The 23,272-nt window shown below is 41.6% G+C and overlaps 1 protein-coding gene and 1 long non-coding RNA gene across 3 annotated transcripts in view; one reads left to right on the top strand and one right to left on the bottom strand.

Annotated features, from left to right (window-relative positions):
* The window catches only part of LOC111268769 (ras-specific guanine nucleotide-releasing factor 1), a gene marked incomplete in the record, with an annotated part of 88,818 nt that overhangs the window by 28,765 nt on the left and 36,781 nt on the right, over positions 1 to 23,272 (top strand). Inside the window, 7 exon segments of the mRNA XM_086971802.1 lie at positions 2,763 to 2,928; positions 7,390 to 7,473; positions 10,466 to 10,671; positions 15,205 to 15,501; positions 16,307 to 16,628; positions 19,176 to 19,508; positions 21,631 to 21,863. Of these exon segments, the coding sequence (XP_086827928.1) occupies positions 2,763 to 2,928; positions 7,390 to 7,473; positions 10,466 to 10,671; positions 15,205 to 15,501; positions 16,307 to 16,628; positions 19,176 to 19,508; positions 21,631 to 21,863 (1,641 nt within the window).
* LOC111268772 (uncharacterized) overlaps positions 23,165 to 23,272 on the bottom strand; it is a 51,026-nt gene continuing 50,918 nt past the window's right edge. For both annotated transcript variants that reach the window (XR_002685395.2, XR_002685396.2), the window contains exon 4: positions 23,165 to 23,240. This is a non-coding gene — a long non-coding RNA (uncharacterized LOC111268772). The remainder of the gene's footprint in view (positions 23,241 to 23,272) is intronic.

Genomic DNA, 23,272 nt, shown 5'->3' with positions numbered 1-23,272 from the left:
ATTGGAACAAGCCAACTTTCGCTAAAGTGGGTACTATATATATATATATATATATATATATATATATATATATATATATATACTGTGATATTTTCTGTATAAACAGAAGTTAATATCGCAGATTGAGGCAAAATGGGCGAATGCTTTATGTTGCTGTTAACGCGATGAGTGATGAGTACTTCTGCTGGGCTTGCATGAAAATGCATTTGGCCGTGAAACCTTGGGGCAGAGATTTTCTCCGCAAATGTTAAATACTGTTCATTTACATAAGCCGTCTAGGTTTAAGGGACCCCTAACAAGCTTCCGTCAGAACTATATGGAAATAACCCAACGGTTCTCTAGAAATTATCCCTTCAAAGAACTAAATTCACGCTTCGAGTACTGAAATGTATGAGAGGCCGTTGCGGGATCTATGCATCCTTATTCTCGGAACAATGTACTAAAATCATAACGTTGAGATTGATGCGGCTAGGGTGAACCGTTTTATTTTGGTCTAACTGCAGACCATTATCTGCAGTTTTTCTTCCATTAGATACTAGTAATAATTTTGACCTGACGGTGTATGAGACAACTGGTAAAAGTGAACTGTACCCAACGGACGCTTTACCGATCCGTTATTCAATAAAGAAGCTATATAGAATAAAAAGTAATATATAAATAATAAGTAAAAAGCGCAACCTACGCAAGCCCGTATACCCTGTTTCCACTGTGACTATACCAGACGGCGCAACCCATTAACTGTTTTCCTATGAATCTTGTCCATTAAGTCCCCTTTAGTGAAAGAGAGCGGGCAGTAGGTGAAGTGCGGGTGGCTCCTGATGATCACATAATTCTGTATGAAATAACTGAGCTGCTTGGTTTTGTCGCCCGTAACCATAAAATGGGAAAAAACCCGCAAACTAATTTCGGCTGAAGCTTTAATTAGTGGCATACGATTTCACCATAGGCGTATAAATCTTAGAACTGTTGGCCACTTCTGAAGAAGCCCCCAGTGTGGCCTGTACTCACCTTGAGTTTTCCGAATTACGTAAAACCGCTTATTGATAGCTAGGCGTGATACCTGTTGAATAGCAGCAAGACCAGGATATGTGCGGGAAGTAACCATAGACGAGGGGTGCTGAGAGATCTTATCATACAGGTGCCCGTCCATGTTTTACTAATGTAATAGCCCAGTGTACTATTATCAAAAAGCGTTTTTATACCAGTCAATGTTAGCAAAACGTATTTACGATTAATTTGTTAGTTAATCCTCTTTCAGCATAGTGGGGATGCTATGGATAAATTTCATAGCTAAAATTTAAAGGTGGTAAATTCATATGGTGGGGATACCTTTTATCGTGATGAAGGCTAGTCTTGCACCCAGCGAATGAAATATCACAGATTTTACTAGGAGTTTACTTACTTTGACCATAGCGTCTTATACTGAGCCTTTAAGCTCTCTATATCGTGGGTCCATTGCTCGAAACCTCAATTAGCAACCGGTTTTTTAAACCCAGCCCTGTGCGCCGTAAGTTGTGAAACGTCCCTGTTACAAAACCCGTACCTAATGCTCAAGTAGACTCAAAAGCTGCACCGAGGGTCCACCAGCACGAATGACGCCGCAACGACGATGCCACAGCCTATTGCTATGGGGAAATGGCTTTTTCATCGACCATCCATACACTGCTTGATTCGTTCGGTTCTGATGCCTAAGCACCGGCTCCGTGCCGGATTCTGAAAGACTCTGCCGTTTGTGCCATTTTTCTCATTCCATCGTATGCTTTTGCTGCAGTTGTCACCACCTGCATTATAATCAGCGACTTACCCTTTGTCACAGCGTTACCTTTTGTCCACGTACCCCACATTACGTCCCAATAATGTGAAGACAGTGTTACTGTGGCAAATTGGCCAGAGAATAGGCAAGGAGACTACAGTCACTCAGACAATAAGAGCAAGACAGACAGGAGAAAACACGGGACACGACAAAAAGAATAGTACCAGACAGTGATTAATAAAGAGATCACCATCCTCGCCTCCTTGTCTCTGCCCCCCACCCGCGTGACTTTCTCTCGCTTGTTAGCTTCCATTTGCCCAACCTGGCTTTCCCTTCTTCACTCTCTGACTATCATCTGATCCCTATCATTATGGCACAAGATGCTGTCAAAATTTTCTGCAAGCGCCAGATGATCTGCGTAGGCTATGCTGCGACAGCTAATGGTACGATTGCTCTCGCAGGCCGACTGACTCAGTCGGCATGTCGCCCAGATATGCGTTGCTAGTGCCCGACGTTGTGGAAGTTGTCAGTAACGCGGCGAGACAACGGTGAAGTGGGAAACCCGAAACGGGGTGGGACCTGATGAGGTTCCGGGGTTATCGTTGACGCTCTCTCAGGGATGCCTGCTTGCGTGTTCCGGAAATGCGTAGTCTTGTCGTTGCAAGTTGAAGGTGATGCATCCTCATCCAGCCGATACTCTAAGATCACCAGAGTAAACAGTCTGTTCCTTATAATACAGTAGCAAAGGAGAGCATATGACGGCACTTACGCCGCGCTATCCACCATCTGCTTCTAGTACGTTTCTGGATCCTGTTTTTCCTTGAACAAATATTATTTACTATTATGACATGCATTTGTGTGCATCTGCTTATAGCTTAGATGCATTAAACACACCGTTAATATATACGATCAATATAATTATTTTATTTATTGCTAAACATATTGCTATCTGTACATGATAGGTTATTGACGACGAGACTTTTCTCTAATCTCACTGCATTATTTTCAGGTGTTTATCCGTCAGGGCAATGTGATTCAGGCGGCGGCAGTAGACAAGTCGCGGCGCGCCCGCATCGTCTCGAAGGGAAGCGATCAGGTTCGCCAGTGTTACCTCTTTACCAATCACATGCTGCTATGCAACAGGACATCCGCCGGCAAGCTACACCTCATAGAAGGTAAAAATACTCATTGAATGTGGAACAAAATTAGGAGCTTGCAATAGGTCTCCATTAATTTATATAACTGCTTCGTTAATCATTTATGGACTAGACAAGTTCTTCTATTTGGTTGGTAAGATGATGTCAATAATAATCTCCAGCGTTCGCAACGCGTTCTATTATGTACGGTTACGGCCGGTACGCATACCGGCCCAAAGAAGCTAGTTAGTTTACTTGGGCTCGATTTCGTACATAGACGAAGCTCCAATAGCTAGCAAGATGTGTAGTGGTCGAAATGGACCTGTTCGTCAAAAGTCAACGACCGTAGAGGATTTTCTAAGTCCATCAAAAACAAAATACGTAGCGATAAGTAGGCGACGAAAAGACGTAATTTTAGGTAGAGCGTTTAATGTGTGTAAGATCAGGACTACAAAATAAGGACAATAATATCTGCGAACAATTTACCAAAAATCGATACTAGCTGAGAGTGCAGGTTAATAGGAAATTGAGCTAGACAGATTGGCGATGCTATATCTAAGGGCTGGCAAGTGAAAGGTGCCGTTTACGGACCCATCTCGATGAGCAGACTGTAAGGTAGTATAAACTGATATGCGCTATTAAGATAGTGCATTATGTAGTATTTAAATTGTGAGGCTATCGTAAACTTATCTGCAGTAATATATATATATATATATAAAGTAAGCTTCAAGAGAAGACCTCAAAACATAGTTTCTGAAAAGCACCTTCCAGTTTCTGGAGTTGGCCTTTCAATTTGAAATACTATAATTGTAAATGATTATAGGGTTTTCACAGACGTGAAAAAAGGTCACGGAGTTCGCTCAAGTGCGCAATTTGTCCTGACAGTTGGCACAAACACAACACTAATTAAAGCCGAAAATACTTAAGTGACCATCATTCGTTGAGGGTAAAAGTAACGCTAACTGTATATTTATACCGTTCTACAAATCAGCTCATCCGCGTTCTCATACCTCATTCTCCTGTCGTTTGATTGACACTGCAGCTGCTATGGCCACTGTTTGTCATACCCATTATTTATTGCATTTCTAACGATACTTATTATTAAGAGATCCATGGTTAACTAAGTATATTCAATGCCGAAATTCGTGTTCCTTAATTTTTTTGTTTGCTTTAACCCGTGCCGCTTTCAGTCATTAAATAGATAGCAAAATAGATCTGCAAACGTACTCTCACGGCGGCTATCAGCGACCTCTCCTTGGATTGTTGAATATATATATATATATATGTAGTCCAATGTTTAAATTCTTTAACGATAATCCCGTAACGTTCCTTTCCTAGATATGAATCTAAATCTGACAGGTCTGTTTAACGCCGGTATCGGAGCCCGATCCAAGTCCGTGCTCTATCCGTGTTTAATGGTTCCGCCGCCTAAAACATTTAGCGGATAAATAATACGTAGTTATTAAACTCGCTAATTACAACTAGAGCGTATGTGGATTTCCCTTTTACGCGCTGCATTCTTGAACTCACCATTTTCCTAATGTTAGAGGGGTACTAAGAAGGGAAGCCATTTGTCCATTACAAAAGTAATTCCACATTGAGTTCGAATGGTTCGGCCCTAACTCTTCCGTTTGCCCTTACGCTGACCAGGACCGTTCTAAAAAGAAGTCATATCATTTATATGCTGAAAGACGAGCGACGTTCTCGTTTCTAACTCTGCCCTCTAACTTTGTGCTGCATCTTAGCGCTGAACGTTACATATTGGATTCAGCATCAGGCAGCTCTCCTACATGAGCTACTTGTAGGGCAGGTTCATCCACTGGGACAGGAGGGCGTATCGTAGCGCATTTGTTGATGGGAAAAGCAAAGGTCAGCTCTACATGACCACCGATACGCAGGTCATCCAAAAAGACACTTGGCGCTGTGATACTGCAGCGCAGCGCCACGCAGGAAAGGAACGAAGCAAATGACATGAACGCCAAACGATTAACACAGGCCGCTTTTGTATGGTGGTATTTACACAAGTACCCGCATACTTTTCAGCCCTGCATAGTGCCACTCACTGATTTCTCTAAGCACTCAAAAAAGCCCGGGTTCTACCTGCTGTAGTGAAGTAATAGTGTGTAACCGCTCAACCGAACAACTTATTCTAGCCTTCGCTCCAAATCGTTCCCGCTTCTCTTTTCAAGTTTTCCCAGTTTATAATACTGACCCATTAGGAGTCCACGGGCGAATGCCTCCTGCCCGTTCCTGCATTCTTTTGACAAACATCGTTTCCGGGCTGTACTCAGCGCCGCATCGAAGGCATCTGATGCCACTATATATGCGTCAGTTTTTCCCGGAGCCGCAAAGCTTTGCCTCAGTTCTGCCTTCTCGCTTCCCCTTCACTACGATAGTCGACTTCCGAATACTTTGCCGTCCACGTGAACTTGTGCGCAAGAAGCCTGTAAATGCCTTTTTAATGGACCAGAGAGAAGGTTAGCCAAGAAGGCGACCGAAACGCAATTTCCAAATATTACTCTATCATTCGGCCCGCTAGGGCTGCTGTTGACGTTGCCGTTACTGTTTGGTGCGTCCCGTATCTATTGCTGCTCGTCTTTTCGTTGCCAGATCCTGTAGTTCCTTCTTTTCCTATGCGCCCTAATATCCCTGGATACTATTAATATCTTGCGCACATAGAGATACATCCGAAACTGCATCTGGAGTACGTTCGCCAGCATCAGCCTAATCTAGCTCGTTTTTTCTCAATAATCTTGAATACGTCTCCAGTCGCTAGTTGGACAAGCGCGCCGTAGGGTTAACATATATTCCTATGACACATTAAGAAAGTGAACGAAGCTGATAGAGTTGTCGGTTTTAATTATAGGTAAGTAATGGAGTCCCGCTTTTTTTTTTTAAAGAAATCGTACATTCATGATGAAGTAGTGACATTGAAACAAGCCCATGGATAAGTGTCACAGATTCTTGCTGCTGTCCTAACTGTTTTGACAGGATAAGTGTTACAGATTCTTGCTGCTGTCCTAACTATTTTGACAGAGGAAAAGCCAATTCCAGACATACGTATTGCTCGCAGCCAAACTCTTTGTCAGCGTGTAATATGCTGCCCCTTTTTTTAGAAAAGACTCAGTTGGAACGGAATCTACGCACCGTTCGTAGTATATTGCTTCTGGCGGTAGGTTCTATTAAGCCACTTTTGCATAAGAGAAGTTTCCGATGTACTTATTATACAGAACGTTGCAGCGTCGTTAACATACGATGCGCTTAACCCACATGATGTGATATGGTCATCTGAGACGCTCTACCTGGTTTCTAATGATCAATCAACGAGTAGACCACGATTGAGCGAAGTTTTTAGGATCAATAAACCCGATAGGTCGGACAGGGAAAACAATAAGAAGCTGAAATCGGCTATTCGTCACACAGTACTTGAGCCATTTACCCGAACAAATACATCTAGTAAAACCACAGGAATTATACAGCATTACTCCTAATCGTTCTGCCAACACTTTACGGTATGGAATACATTCTATACATCTGCTCCTTGTCAAAGGAGGACTTTTGCGTATCGGTGCGCACTTCTCCGTGCTTGACGCGATGTTAAAAGTCGGCGCATCTGATACTACTTTTTTTCTTTTTTTTTTTAATAAACATGCATTCATTTGCAGATCTACATGAAGAAAATAACGAAGCACCTTTGTTATAGGGTAATTTTTTCAGTAATCGTCTAAGCGTCTGTCTATCTACTTCGTTAACTTCACGTTGCCGACATGTACTCCTTTTCTTCACCTAGGCAGAAACTGTTGAAATTTGCCTAGATCTAAATAATAGCAATTTTCAAAGCATGAAACCGATGCGCTTGCAGATACTTTAGACCCCATGTGGTTGTACCACACTTGCGAATCTTACCAAAGGTTTGTATCGAAACGGCTTCCAAGGTTACCCCACGTGAGACGGTCAAATGTTATCCTGATGTGTTTTTTCGATGCTTTTTTGGCAGGATCGTTATTAATCCACTTAGAACACGCGGTTCGGTGGACTGAGCTCCTCAAGATCGAAACTGCTATTAATAGTCTAACGTGAAAGAATAATATTAATGTACGTCAAGAGTAATAAAATTACATATATAACACTATGTCGTGTATTCTCTATTGACATTTTAGAAAATTAGAATTGATTGGTTTACAAAGGAGCAAATAATAGGTAACTTTTTCGTCGAGCAGAGAATTACTATATAATATTATAATGATATTTGTACAATGGTGAGTGAGCTTCGTACAGTTTAGCACTCTATTGAAGCGCAACTCAATGAAGGAGCGGTACGCCCAAAGCAAACCTAAACACTACGCTGTTCATAGCAAAACGGACCAATCGGAAATTCTAAAATATATTAGAGATCGTATGTGCGAAAGTTGCATTGTCTAGTTAAATAATAAAAGATTCAATAACATCCAAGCACTTCACTAATCTTCATTACTTCCCTAAAAAAACTTATCGTTCCAGGCATAGGCAAAATACCCTTGGCAGACGCGACGCTCATCGAGGATCCGAATGAGCAGTTTCAGTTTATGATTGACGATGGAGAAGGTAAGTGACAGCTCTAAAAGAAGATAAATATTTTCTAAAATCAAGCATCTATTTATACCATAGCCTGATCGAAACGCCATACCTGATCTTGCACATTAACTTAATGTAAGACGATAATTTTGTAGTTCCATAGACAAGAGTAGAGTCGGCCACCGGCAACGAATCGTCTTCGACATTTCGTTTATTCTTTGTATTTTCGTTATTGTAAATTAATTTGGTCAATTGATTTGTGCTTTTCTCTAAGTGGCAGAGTGTAGCACTGAAGAAAGCCCAACTTTTTCGTTTCAATCATGAACAACTAGGTTTATCTTGAAGTACGCCTTGTATCTGACACGAAGTCCCTCGATCTCTGAAATAAATTGTTACAGCGCTTTGACCATAATGAGATTTCTTTTCATCCAATAACCTCAAGTAAGGTCTGATAGTGCTAGTTCAGTGCTTATTATGTCTTTCTACTGAAACATTTAGAGATTAGCAATTCTTGTTATTTTTTAGTCATAAAACTAATTCAGCTGGATTCTTACTCGTGAAACTGAGTGGTGCTTCGGCACGATATCGAAAAACCGCGGTGTTGATCACAATGCCCACAGGACTTACCTGGCTCTAACTTACTTGAGGCCGCAAGAACTGTTTCTGACAAGAATCACTTAGTCGAGTTTTTTTTTTTTTACAATAAAACGAGCCTTGTCACACTTGGACCTATTTTCGCTAAGTTTTCGTACTTGGCATATCAATTTTTAAGTACGTGTCCATCTGTAAGACCATATCAAAATAAGGTAGTTGCTATAGGAGAGCATCTCTCATTGACACACCGTTAACCTAGTTAATATTACGTCAATCTCCATGAAACCAGAAGAAGTTTTTGCCGTATAGTAGAATCAGTGGTACTGATGTTATACCCTCTAGATTAGCTTTGACCGCGTCGTTGATCACTTCGTAGTTTAATAGACATTATACAACATATATATATATATATATATATATATATATATGTTGTTATATATATATAGAGAGAGAGAGAGAGAGAGAGACAGAACTAATAAAAGAAGTTCTGGCTAATACTTTCGTTAAAACTTCGTAGTGCAATCTGCAAGGTCCTTGTTTTCATTAAATATTTTTGATTACCATTTGTAGGATTTTTGTAGTTCTAATTTCAATATTGTCAATTTGATCAGCTGACAAAATATTTGATTACTGCCATAAACTATACCAAGAATTATTTCAAATTATTATATCAAAGGAACTATTAGAATGTGTCACGGCTAATGGTTTTCAAATAGCTAGAAGGATGAAAATTCTAAGCAAGGTAAATCCAAAGTCGTTCTCACTTGCGCTAGTATCACTAGTTGATTTCAGCTAACTTAATTGACCTGATCATCAAACACAGAGCAGGAACCTTCCTAAAAATACCTTCACTAACTTTTTTAGTCGAAACAATAACTTTTACAAGGAATGATACTTGTGATTTTACATTTACACACAGTTGCGCTTTCAGCGACAAAGCGATGTCTCGGAGAGTTATGATCTCATTAGATAAATTGTCATTTTCCTTTTACCAATTTTTAAAGTTCTTTAAATTATTTTATAAGGATAAAAACACTCTGCATGTAGTTGCCGAATGATCACTCATCAACCTACGTATCAAAAATACCACACCTTGTTCTCATAATGTGAGCTGTATATACTCACGAACCCTCAATATATCTACGCAGATTACCTAAAGCTATTTCATTGGAGGGCACAACTTCAGTAGTGAAGCAAACAGGTGACTATCAGTGAGGTGGACATAGAAACTCCAAATTGCATGTCTGTTGAATCGTCAGCACTGGTCGAATATTTCCTTAATGGTTCCCTCGACATAAAAAAGCAGCGATTTTCCTATTTTCTTGTTCTCTTTTTCGGCGGAGTTGGTCCTGGGCTAGACTTTTTTCGGCCTGTGGGTCCCACGCTTCCTTCAACCGCTACTGGTACTGTCCTGAAAATCGCAAAAAATCCTGAGGCAGTAGATCCTGCAGGGGAAGCTAAACCGCCGCATGTGCAATAAAATTCCCTGAAATTGATTCGTGATGGAACGAATTATCTGCCTCTGGCGCCTGTGCTGGCCTAACTCGTGTCCCGATTCTCCTTAATTTCCCCCACCTTCCCCTTCCCAGTGAACGCGATTGTCACACAGGCGGTAGCAGGGGCTATTCGCTATTAACGAACGGGAAAGAATCCTGGTGGATACAGGCCACTGAAATTCTTGACGTAATTTCAAAGTTAAAGACCTAGAAGCAGAAAGTTCCTCTGAACACCGACAGCATCTTTTCTACTAATCAGTTTTTCCTCAGTTTATCAGTCTACTAAACAGTTTACATAAAAATATCTTGATCTGGTTCTATTCAAATTGTAACATCTCGTAATCAATTAGAGGATTGCTATACATGAGCAGTACGTAAGCTCTGCTTCTATAGAGGACATGCAAAACTAGAAGCATCAGAGAAAGCCAGTTAGGCCATATATATTTCATGTACATTAGCATTATATATTCATGCTATAGCGCATTTTGTAATGATGCGCTGATCGAGTCAACAGCTATTTGGCACATCTATGTATGTATGTGTGTGCTTGGATTAACACAGGAGGGAAAATTGAAAAAAAAAAGCCAATTATACTTTTATATATGCACATAATGCTATTTATCAAAACGTACCAGAATTCGTAATAGGAATGATCAGAACCATCTTTCTGTTGTTGTGCACCAAGTTAATAGCACCGATAAAACGCAATAACCAGTTCGATAAATTGTTTGAAACTTCCGAATCTAGACTGTGGACTGTTTTTGGCCCTACTTCAGATATGAGGAAGACCCAGCATTTCTTTACTGCTGCTGGGGAGCGAAAAATTTTTTTTTCGGTTATTGTTTCTTCAATCAGCTAGCAGGGAAAATTAGCCACTAACCTAAGTTATTATTCCCTTTTTTTGTTACTCCTGGTATCCATTTCATACACAGGGTCCATCTGCTCATCGATGAGCAATTGTGATAGTCAACTAAATTTAAACCAGAACAACCAGGCATCTTCTAACGGCCAGGAGAAAGACTACGGAGGTTTAGACTTCAAAATAATCGTCGATTTCAAAACAGGCCCTCCAATTACGATCCATTTGGTAGCACCGACCATGCAGGAGAAGGCTGCCTGGACCTCAGATATCTCCCAGGTGGGTACACTTGTCCTGGCAGGATCAGTTTAAAACTAGGCGGAAACTTGTAGATCATCTTTGACCATACCTCATTATTAGGTAGTTAAATTAAATTCTTTTATTCGTTATTATCAGGTAGATTCGAACACGTGAAATACATAGATCTATAACAACTTTGTATGTCGAACGAACTTTCTAATGATACTATATTACGACATTTCATCATCAAATAGTGTTCGCCGGCAACGTCTTTGGCCTGTTTGATCCTGTGTAAATTATATGGTGTCAGCAGGAGAAGGCGACGCAGAATGAAGCTGTGTACTCCTCAATGAGAAAGTCTTGATTTGATTGAAGCATCTTGACACAAACGTCGTCCAATATGCTGATACGGTAAAATCGCATCTCATCCTTCGCAGTGTAATAAAGCTCCTTAACGTTTTTGTCAAGCCTGAATGGAAGACACGTGGATAACTATTTGCGTATACACTTAATCCTCTCCTAGCATCTAAAGCGAGGCAACAGTATGTGCAAGTGTACTGCGGTGACGATGGGAGAAACGGCACAGATGATTTTTGGTCAATGGGCTTGACCGTGAAAAGCACTCGCGTCCTTTCCGGTCAGCGACAAATGTAAGCCGTAACGGTACACTTGACAACTACGAGTGTACCACATATTGGTTGGACAAGTTCTTCAGTATCAAACCTGAAAACCTCTCTGACGAGCGGAGTGGGCAAATTGATTGAGAGATGGGGCAGGTTACGGGAAACGATGGCGTATACATGAAAAAGTAACCTGCTGTTCGAGTTTGAGCGAAATGCTAGCGAATTTTTTTGTTTAGCTCAAACCCACCATGGCTTTTGTTCCAATATAATAATTCTTCTAAGAGACTTAGAAGAACATATGTGGCCCCTGGTCTACATGTGTCATTGCGAGACGTAACGGGTTCGATGTTCTTTCATATCTAGAGTGTATTTAGGAGCTTTGCATTTGACGCTCTATACTTTCCAAAGCAGATTTCCATACTCTATCCGAAGTTGGTGAGACCACTTTTGTGCTGGTTAGATGATCTGTGCGTATATTTCTTGTACAAACTGTACGGTAATGCCTGGGGACGTATGGGTGTTCTTCATTAGAGTATTCACTTTTTGATTTCCTCTCATTTCCAACTGGCCGCAGAAGACTTCTGACGACGTTAACGATTGTCGATCAAACGATAGGCAAGTCGGCTTTTTTTTCTAATACTTCAAACAGACGATCGAACCTCCACCGCAAAAGTCGTCTTGCCCCTGTTGCCGCTGTGGTGCTTGCTCTCGAATCGCTTCACGTCGTCTACTCTGTCGACCTTCTGGTTCCGTTAAATTTGAAAGCTCGTGATGATTTTGACGTTGTCACTGTTTCGTTGGCCGACGGTCGTTCAGTGAGTCCGACGTACGAAGTAGGATCGGCAAAAAGCTCGGAACCCCGGTTTGCCTGGTCACGCTAATAGCGGCGGGCGGTGAACTTGCGGCCGCAGACTACTCAGCCGGCAGTCAACGCAGTCGAAGCAATCCTCTAAGCTGCACGAGCAGCGACAGCACCGCAGTTAGTGAGTCGCAATCATGGCTCGAATTTCGCATCCGTCCATGCCGGCGAACGGGCTTATCCGCAAGCTCAGGCATGCCAGCAGGAGCAGAAACGATGCAAGCAATGGCAGCAACATAGCAGAGCGATCGTCTTTCACAAAAGCAGCACAAAAAGTTCTTCGTTCTCTGTTTTCCTCTTACCCACCAGTTCCCAGCTGCTCCCCACCTGCCCCGATCTACTTACAGCCTAGTCGCAGAAGGTTCACTAAAGCCCGGAGCACATTGACGGTTCGTGGCCTGCCCCAAACCCCGTCGACCGTTCCGCGTCCCCCGAAGTTTGTTCGGCCTGCGGCAAGAGACGTCTAACTCATAGGCACTTTTCGTAGTTTCTCTTCGTCGAACTCCTGCTGCCTCCTCTCATTTCCTTCCCCTTTCATTAGCATTACTGCTTCACTCGATTTTGAACACGATGTTGCCGACGTTCATTTTATTCTTTTAAATATAATTATGATAATCAGACTGCACGATGACGCATGAACATCGTAGATGTCTCACGTTCGTTCATCATTGACGCTGAAAAATGTTGCGCCGTCACAACTCGCCAACATTTATCTTCTCAAGTATTATGTCTTAGAAAAAGTTGAGATTGCTCCTGTTGGCGGCAGTAATATGTTTCTACTTTAAACGTTCTCTCTATATCTTTTTATCGGTGGGGTTCTAATGACTTGCGTCGAACGAAGTGAGCCACGCTACAGCATCGTTTGAATGTAACCCACAATTGTAAGGATTGGGATGTCATTGGCTAAATAGTTAAATAATTCAAAATGATACGATAGTGGAGCCAAATGCTCATTTTTCGAAAAAATGTCAAAAAAAAATATAATACATATGAATTTCGTTAAAAATTTATGCTAATCTAAAAAAACATCTACATTTATCTATTACATCTAAAATAATGGTAGAAATTCCTGGGAGTCATATGAAGGCTTTTCAAGGAATCCTTTATTCCGACAGACTTCTGTTTAACAGACTTCTGTTTACGTTCGCGTTAGTTAATTTTTTCTGTCTTCGAGACGGTTATACATATATGATATATTAAACTATTGACAAAATGGTCCTGTTTTATTAGAGTTTGAATATTTTCAACTCATATGACCGTAGAGCTACAGCTTATCTAGGTATTCTGTCACAAAGTACTGAAGGGGGCAATAAGCATGCATATATCCATAATCAATTTTCTTGTCGATCGACTGGGTCGTCTTCGTTTTTTTTGTAAGAAAATATATTTAAGCAGTATTATTGTGTTTAACTTCGACGGCCAAGTCTTCCATTTAGAAAGCCCAGAGGTCGCCGCTCCAACTCCCACCGTTGACACACTATATAGAGCCAACGCAAATAAACAGTTATTTATATATACTATATAATGGCAAGGATTAATTTAAAGCTCGGCAAAATAAGGCCAGTATTAGCATTCATTATGCATCTATAGAGCTTTCCTTAAAAAAAAAAGAAGTATACATAAACCTTTACACGGGACCGAGTCAACTAGATAAATCTCAGAGACTTACCGTATCTATATTGATACGAATTATTCCTTGAGCTTACTAACATTAACATTTATTCATTATCGATATGCGTTTTGGGGGGGCGTACACACTTTGGATAGCCTCTGTTCAAAGGTAATAGAACATTCGTTCAAACCCTCTTGTCGAGACGTCTTGAACTGTAAAAATTGATCTCTCCTAAAACATCGACACACGATTTTGTACAATGTCATATGTAGCCGAGCGGCAAACTTTCAGGGGAGTGTTCATAGTGTACTCAGATCTATGGGAATAGCGATGCTGTCAATAGGAAAACAAACGAAATGGTTGACCTATGAGGTGAAAATATGAGGAGGATTTGGTAGCAAGCTGGCTTAATTTGGACAATGGCTACGCCGACTGCCATGGCTATTGCTCAATGCAGTTAACTTTGCGGTGGTGGCAGGACAGACGAGCCTCCACTGCTAGTTGTCCCCCTGTATTAAGGTCAGGGTAACCTACATCTTCTGAATATATGATATTATTATTTACCCCCAGCTGTTAAGTTGCTTGCGGCACAGGTCGACTCCTCGGTATTTCTCGGTTTCTCATTTGTCGAAATACTAGTATTATCGCGTAAGCTCTAGTTTAGCCTGCCAGATGTTTTTGTGCTCTTTGGAGCCTGTCGTGCCTCAGACCACTTCGAACGGATATACCAGCCGGCTGGATTAAAACAACCTTATACGATGTTGCATCATTAGGCTCTGTTTAAACGATTGATGTCGGGTTCATCGTCATCAAACCATGACATCTACCCGGATCGGGTACACCCACCAGTTCCTACCGCCATTCTGGATAGCTCGGATTACTGGGTTGGGTGTCCTCTATATTTCAGTTTTTTACATCCTGTATCGCCCTTAGACACAATTCCATCAGGCAGGCAGACGGCTGACTGGCGGCCACTCATCGCGCCTGTACGCCTATGCCTGGGTTCGAACCTAGATTACAACGTGGCTCTAAGATTAAAAAGCAAATACATTACTTAACACGGGGACCGGTTGCATATCCTAAGTGACGTTACTTGCTGACCTCCGTCATTCTGGTAGACGCTGCACTTCTGATAATCTAGCAAACTGAAAAGCAATCTTACGGCAAATGGATGTATGGATGGAAATCGAGTAAGCATCGACTGATAACAAGAACACAAAAAAGGCAAACTACCGGTTATGCACGCTACGAATGAAGGGTTTTACAGGAGGAAAGAGAACGGTCTACCTATTAGCTAGTCTTACTGGCGACATAAATCATATTTTCGCTGACCTAGTCAACTTAATCGTTACTTACAACTCCTGTTGTTACTACTATTATCGTTATTATTATCGTTGTTGTCGTTGCATCTTCTTTCTATTTGTGATGGATTTGTTATGGATGTCGTTTCTTTTTTTTTTTTTTGCTTATTATTTCAGTGCATTGACAATGTGCACTTTAACGATCTGTTCCACGGAACCCTGAGCGACGCGTCCTCGATCACGATGCCTCACTCGATAAGGAACGATTCCCGCCTGTTCAAGGACGATGTAGACATCCGCTTCAGTCGAACCCTCAACTCCTGCAAGCTCCCTCAGATCAGATACGCCAGTCCAGAACGGCTGTTTGAGAGACTCACCGACCTACGTTTCCTATCGATTGACTTCCTCAATACGTTCTTGCTCACATACCGAGTCTTTACCGACGGCGTTAAAGTGCTCGAGGCACTTAAAAAGGTAAAAATAAAGAAGCTATTCATTTTTATTTTGAAAACTACTATTATTGGATGTTCGTAGCAGCCTCCGGTCCATTCGACTGAGCAATAAAAGCTCGACAGTCTTCAGTGCTACCTTTGATTCTCTCCAAGTCAGCGATGAATGGTCATCTATTTACAGTCAAGCAAACGACTTAAAAGGACCGGGCAGCAGAACAAGAAAGTGGTATTTATGAAGGAAGAGTTTAAGGCTAATTCTGTTTAGCTTTCCTCCGCGTGCATGTCGATTTCCTGCATTTGCTGCTGACTATATGTAGGTGTCTCTACCTGCCTGCGAACCTGTGAGCCTTTCATCGATGTGCACGTAACGCAGCATTGTTTTGTACGGCTGTATGTGCGTATGTTATACTAGCTTCTTTAATTAACTCACTAAACACCAGTTCACTCCAACCTAAGCGGAAGAATGTAGGATGAGAAAAGCGGTTAGGCAAACTAGCGAGCTCGCTAGTTCTAGCGAGGAAAATCAGTAAAAGTATGCCTGCCGTTCTATTGCATACCCTCTCCAGGCAGACTTGGCCTGAGAAAGCAAGGTTTGCTGCCGCTGTGTTGTTCCAATCAGCGTTACTCTTTCGTCGACTGCAGTCGCGCCTTTGCCTCGAGCGCTGTGCGGAGAAACTCGTAGCAAACTGCAATGGTACGGACCGGAACAGAGCTAAGCTCGTCCCTCAGCCTGCTAGCACTGTTTTAGGTTTCCTAGAAGCAGCTATTGCAGGGATAAAAATTGGCAATTCATCCTTCTTGGTTCATTCGCATCGACTCGTCTGCAGGTGCACTATCAACCAGAACTTCAGAACAATGACGACGCCGCCGGTCTGCTAGGCGAGGGTCCGCCACACGGCGTCATGCCTGGCTCCGGAGATCCCGACATTCATATGAGATTAGCCAGCATGCTCGTGGTCGATTATGATTACTCTCGTCGAGTGAGCTCGGCCAGCATGAACAGCGAGTGCGGGGGCGACAGCAATATGGCGGCCGGCCCCGGGGGCCACGATATGCACCGGGGCTCGACTGTTTCCGCCAGCGACCTCATCGCGAACACTTCCAAGATCACAACGACGCATACTGCCGCCGCTACACCTGGATCCACCGGTAAAAAGATGCCCATATAAATTATATAAATAGTAACAACAACAGTAATACATAGTGTATTAAGAGCTAAAATACCTACACTTTATTCATTAGTGCTGAATCGTAAAGCACGAATTATACATAAACATATATAACAGTACCTTCAATGGCGTTACAACTAAAGCTTAGCTTTTTGTTATTACGTACATGTACTTATATATCAATTTTAATCAACGAATTCTTAGTGTTTTGGACAAAAGAAAACCGTAGACAATAGGAGATAGTAAACGTGTACATTGTGTAATTTGTGCCCTATAAGCTTAATGGACAGCAATGTATGCGGCAAACTATAGAAAAGTTGTGCAATAATCTTCAGGAAGAAAGCGCCGTCTTGAAAATGTTCTTTAATTGACTACATATATATGTATGGATTTACTAACGTATACCATATATACACATAACTAACAACCAGTCGGTATAAGCACGCCGTATCTAAGCTTGCGGCAATGATGTTGCCATAATAAACATCGGAAACATATTTTTTCCCATTTCGTCTAGATTCAACCTATATCATTGGTGCTTATTAACATGTTAAAAATGATCGCATACTGATGGCGCCGTATTTTTCTCGGCTACAAAATGTATTTCTTTTTGCCGAAGTGAGTCATTCAGGGTCGACATAGGTTTAAAATTACGTAGAGTTCTCCGGTCTTTTCTTCTCATCGCTGGTCTTCAATTCACTTAGTCACACGTCAATAGGGAACTATGACCGCCAATATTTGTTTGTCCGATACGAAATAGCGGCAAATATTACATGGAGTAACCTTTTATGAGAAACGTAGTCTAAAGGTCATTTAGTTATATTCCGATTTAGGACTTCCTACACTCATACAATGAAATTCACTCAGTGGTACGATCAACACATATCCTTCACGCCTTTTTTCTTGAGATTATTGTTGGGGAACGCTGACATGTGGCGCCCGCCACTGTTTGTTGCAAAAAGTAATGTAGGTATTGCGATATAGGGCTATTGTGCATCTCGAAGCGGAAGCATTATTGTATAGCCAGACGTTAGATATACTGCCCTTATATATACAGCCTCTCCTTTGTTTTTTCCTACCTCTAACGGTTCTCAAGATAATGACGACTTTACTAGAGTTAACGATCTGGTCACAAATAGAGCCATGAGCCGCCATGTTGTTTCTGCTCTTTCAGTAACATTTAGTGATGGATCTATGTAGCACAGAAGCTGGATACAATGTAAACCAGCTATACTACAGTGTATTCAGGATAGATAAAGTGGCCATTGGCTCTTAATGTGATAGACATACGTTCATTGAACCGGTCTTGATTGGCCATCGCATATTACGTTCTAGACTCATCTACCGACATATTTGCTTTACAATTCAATACAAAAGTTCAGTCTTTAAATACTTTATACAAATCGTCACCAATGATTGTGTAGTTAGACTTACAAACCCTAACTATCGTTCTTCAGGATACATTTGCTGGTGCATCGTTATAATCCCATCAAACTTTAGCAGACCTGCAGTTTTCTAAAAAATCATCGCAGACATTTCATTAGCTAAGCTTTGATGCTGCATGGTCCAATGAATCAACAATTATTTATATGCTGTATGCCGATAAATAAGAACTCCGTTAATGGTAACATTTTTGAAAAAGTTCTAATCATATAAAATGATTAGATAATGTTAGCAAAGCACGCGATAAAGAATACGTTAAGAGCTGAGCTGAAAGTTTAAAGTTCGTCTGTTACGGCAATTGCTCATCTAACTTTTGCTATGTTGCATAAAAAAGTTCGACGTAGTTGTTAAAATCGCGCATAAATGAAAAAGGGTAGCGCCATTCCAAATCGTTGTGCAAATCGTTCCATTGTGCAAATCTTCATTATTGGCTCATTCTTCAAGTACCTTGGAACAATCGAAAACCGAAGGAGAACTTCGCTGGAAGATATGCATAGTTTGTCTCGCACCTGTACGGTCACAATTGCACTTTACGCAGGATATACAACCTTATTGACGGTGCTATATATATATATATAATCGTATAGAGACCAAAATATTTATAAAAAAAATAGCCCATGCATAAAATGCTTCTGACAGGTGAAGCCAACGCTGTATTAGGACGAAGTCTTATTTTTATTGGCCTTATTAATGGCGGACTTGGTATTTATAGATGGTTTTTCGCTGTGGCAGAACACAGTAGAATCAACTGTCTGATTCTGTTTCCAATACGCAAGGATGACAATAAGCCGAAATTGATTTCATAGATTTTTCAAGAACCGAAATTTCACCACATTTTTGCTCATTGGTACACGCATTTCTACTAAGGCGCGCGTTATAAACCGGTCAGACAGAGTATACTGATATGAAGACAATTTACTCAAATCGTCTGCTGCGACATATTCTGCTTTTGGTCGCGGTTTAATGGTGACAATACATTTATGTAGTATTAGTACTTCCACGCGCGAATAACGCTTGACTTACAGAGACATTGTATAATTGTGTTACAAGTACTATTGGCTTATTCTTTTGATCGAACGCATAGAATGGCTCTATACGAAAGGACAATCTCATTGGAGGTTGAGTCATAGAAGGCTGGAAGAGGGTGACTCACCCTCCAAGCGACGAATGGCCGATACGCTGGCTGACAAGCCCATCGACGAGGCCGGCGAGGAAAACGCGTCCACCTCCAAAGACATTCAAGCTTGTGGTATGGACCACCATCTTGACCAGCAGCACGGTCAACGGCAACAAGGAAACTCTAGGCGATCGTCTACAGTACCGTCCTCAGAACGGGAGAATCTCCACGCGCCGATTGCTGTCAGCGAATCACTCAGTGATACCGCGTCGATTGTAGAGCAATCCACGCCTACCGCAGGTAGGTGTAAGCGGCATTTCCTACCTAACGATCAACCTACCTACGTACCCACCGACCTGTGTAGTTGTCGAACCCCATTTAACTATAGTCCCGCACTTTTACTTCCGACACTTAATAAGGCTCGCAGTTCGTAACGTCTATGTCTTCCTTGTAAATACAACGCCATAAAGATTTTTCACAAATATACGTGCGCCCACCTTAAACGCCGCTGGCAACTGGGTGGCATCAATGACGGTACTAGCACAGTGAATATGTGAATGAGCGACTATTACAATGTACACGAGCGTATGCATATGCTATGCTTGTCTCATACACAAATCTGTTAGGTCTCTGTCGTTTTCTGAAATCACTCGAAATACTTCGATAGTTAAGAAAAAACATTATCAATATATGTGATTTCTGCCTATACCACTGACCATAATCTGCTAATCGTTACTCATGTCATCACTCAAGCACAAAGGGTACAATTCAAATAGGATTTGGAGTGCTGATATAAGTAGTGACGTATAGAGTACGGACAAGTGGCAGACGTCAGCGCGGTTGATGCGTTTGCTAGTACCTCTGTGTCCTTTTGGTCGCACGAATACCTATGTTTCGAAAAAGAGAGTCGAAGCATCTAGCTTATAGGAAACTCAAAGTGTACGTAGTTTATTGCCCTCTGTCTAGGTGACCTCCAATGGGCCAGGCCAACAATAGGCAGTGACGCTTCTCGATCTTAGACCAGACGAAACGCGACTCATCGTGAAAAAGCTTCAATCCCGCACGACCTCAAACAGTGATTGGCGAATTCCATTATAGAAACGCCAGTGGACCCAGCAAACTTGAACCTGCAAAGCGAGGAACAATGGTCAACAGGGCAAAGCAAGGCAGTTCGGCATGGGTCATCGATTTAATAAGGAGACTTGGCAACCAGCCCCTATTCAAAAGAAACTCGCTAGGCTCCTTCAGAATTCGTTTTAGAGTCTGCTATGTGGGCTCTTCTTTTTAACGTCCCCGTCACACCTACCCGCGCTTCAACTAACTCCCCAATTTTAGCCAGGCTCCCATCAACCACTTTGCTCCAAATCACTATGCCCAGTGAGTCGACTTCGAATTAATAGCCTCGTCTCTACATGATTGTGAACGTTAACTGAAGCGCAATGAAGCAGATTCATTGGAATAAATGAGAGCACTTTCCTGCTGTCGTTTGCAATTGGATACGAGGTTTTTGGGGGACTCTGGCCCTATCGTACTAATAGTTCCTTCAAGTTTTTTTAGTTCAGCGTCGGTATACTATTCTATAATTCTAAAATCACATCTATAACAATATCAAAGAAAATTTCTCAGTAACTCGAAATATGTCACAGCCATTACCATTTTCGATCTATGCGTTACTATCTGTTGCTTATGGCTAGCGAAGCGATCTATAGTCATATTTGCAGTAGGATTTTAACGGCCTCATACTTGGGCACACCTTGTCAATCAAACGCAGATCTATCAGCTTAGGGAAAATAATGTATTCGAATTTGGCGTCCAATACTGTGGTGGTAAATAATGGTTCAGACGGTCAGCTCCTACCTGGGAACGAACCGCATCTTCTTTGCACGATTTTGGACTCTGACTACCACTGCGGTATGACGGGAACAAAATCTATTAACTTAGATGTTACCAAGTTGTCTTTTCGACCAGGTTTTATTGCCAACATTTAGAATGCTTTAATCAACAAATCCTTTATTGAAATTAAACGTATCTAAAACGTTTCTCTCGACAATTGTGTCAATAAAGTTATCTGCAAGCAATCATTTGTGATGGTGAATGATGATTAGGATGGCCCTGTACCTTTTAAATATTTATTGAGCTTAGAACTAGAGACAAGGTATTCGAAATTGCCGCCTATGCCTACATATCTACAAATGGTCGTTATACTTCTAAGACATTATCCGGCGCAATGCCAAGTTAATCTGCACACCTTGCATGCGCAGGAACGTTGTGTGCCATACGTTATTAGAGTAATTGTGTATAGCATGTACGACCTTATCCGAGGTTTTAACAAGCACGCCTACTTTATTTCGCCGTTACTGTTACTGTGTTTTGTGTACTTGTTTTTCCTTGTGTTCGTCTCGCTTTGTCACTTGTGGTGCAGATGGCGATGCAAATGGAAGGAACTGCATCGTCATCAGAAATGCAGACGACGTGGATGAATCGAGTAACAACCAAATCGGCCAAGGACTCACCCATGCCGGTGCAACTTTAATGGCAGGTTCGATCTCTGCAGCTGGTACGACCGTTGCATCGGGTAGTCAAGCGCCAGCAAACGTTAGTGGGCTTACCAACGGCAGCCAGACGGCATCGAGTGTTCATGCGACGCCATCGAGGGTAAGCAGAAAACAACAACCAATATTGAAAACATTTTTCACCTAACTGTGTTATATATATGTATATATAAGATAGCATACAGAATACGGACATCTCTAGCCCTTTGCATTGTTGCATGGCTGCGGCAAAATTACGGACTTGAAATTAGCTTATAGCCTTTTACCTTAACATATACGACTTGCCCATGCGGACGCTTAGCTTTCGAAAAATGAGACTGTAAAGTGATCGAATAAAAACAAAGTTTGTAAATTATACCAATCGTTGGGAAAATCGCAAAATTAAAAATCATGATTTTATGATTCAAAAAAATTGATTTTTTTGTCTCATTAAGCTTTCATGTTAGAAACGGTAAGATAAGCCATTAGGCTTAAACGTAACATTTGCTTTAAACCAGGTAGGCCAAGAGTCGAAAGGTCGTAAGTGAATAGAATAGGACACACATATTCCATATACATGTGGCCACTTTAACTGGAAAAAAATCCCAACGCGAAGCGAACATCTCCCTTAAACAATGATTTAATGCAATTAGAATACGCACCTGTCATTATTGGGGGCTCGAGTATTGAAGGTATAGCAGTCCTAATTCGACTGTACATCATGGAATTTCTGCTCTTTATTCAACAGGCAGAAGGGACGGAGAACAGACATTTCATGAGATCGAGTGAACAGGAACGTGATTCTGTTTACTTGTCCAGTAAAAACGGGCAGCTCAGAAACCAGTTGAACTATCTGTTTCGTAGGAACTTCGTCTATCTTGACAACATTAAGATTGATCTGGTCGATGATACAATTTGCAGATACTCGACCAAGACAACTATTGGAGAAGAAACGATAGTGTATGGGTCTTCGTATCTTTTAGCGGAGGTTGTGAATTTGCTTCGGCCTTCAAAGGGTCGTCGGGACAACTTCTCGATCACAGCTGCTAGTCTTCTTTCCAGGTAGCCTTTAGGCCCTCCACAGCTGCTTGATTTTGCCAACAGCATGTGGCCACATTGATTCGCCCTGCGGGTCCGTTAGTTTCCATTCCCTCTTGTCCCCCACTGCAAACTTCCCAAGGGGAAGCAACCCCCGAAAGTCTGCGGTGACCGAACAACCACTGAGGATATTAACTTGAGTACATAAAGATGTACGAGTAATCCGAGAGAAAAACTCAAGTGGGTCATAGTAATTATAGCGGTCTACGACAGCGATAATAACACCAAACACTGAATTAGGAGTATTGTTAGATAAAATCGTCTTCAAGGTTATACGCAACTCTATTTACGTGGTTACAGTACGCAGAATTAGTGCAGTGATAGAACTGACGTTATATTTAAGCGAGATTTTATTTAATACAGCAATGATTCTTTGACCCTTCGACGTCCGGTTCAGCTTTTTCTGGAAAGAGCGGAATTTTTAATTCCGACAAT

The sequence above is a fragment of the Varroa jacobsoni genome, unplaced genomic scaffold, assembly GCF_002532875.2.
Source record: "Varroa jacobsoni isolate VJ856 unplaced genomic scaffold, vjacob_1.0 scaffold_1318, whole genome shotgun sequence".
Classification (NCBI taxonomy): domain Eukaryota; kingdom Metazoa; phylum Arthropoda; class Arachnida; order Mesostigmata; family Varroidae; genus Varroa; species Varroa jacobsoni.
Note: the sequence above shows the minus strand (reverse complement) of the source record. Positions and strands in the feature narration are given on the sequence as shown.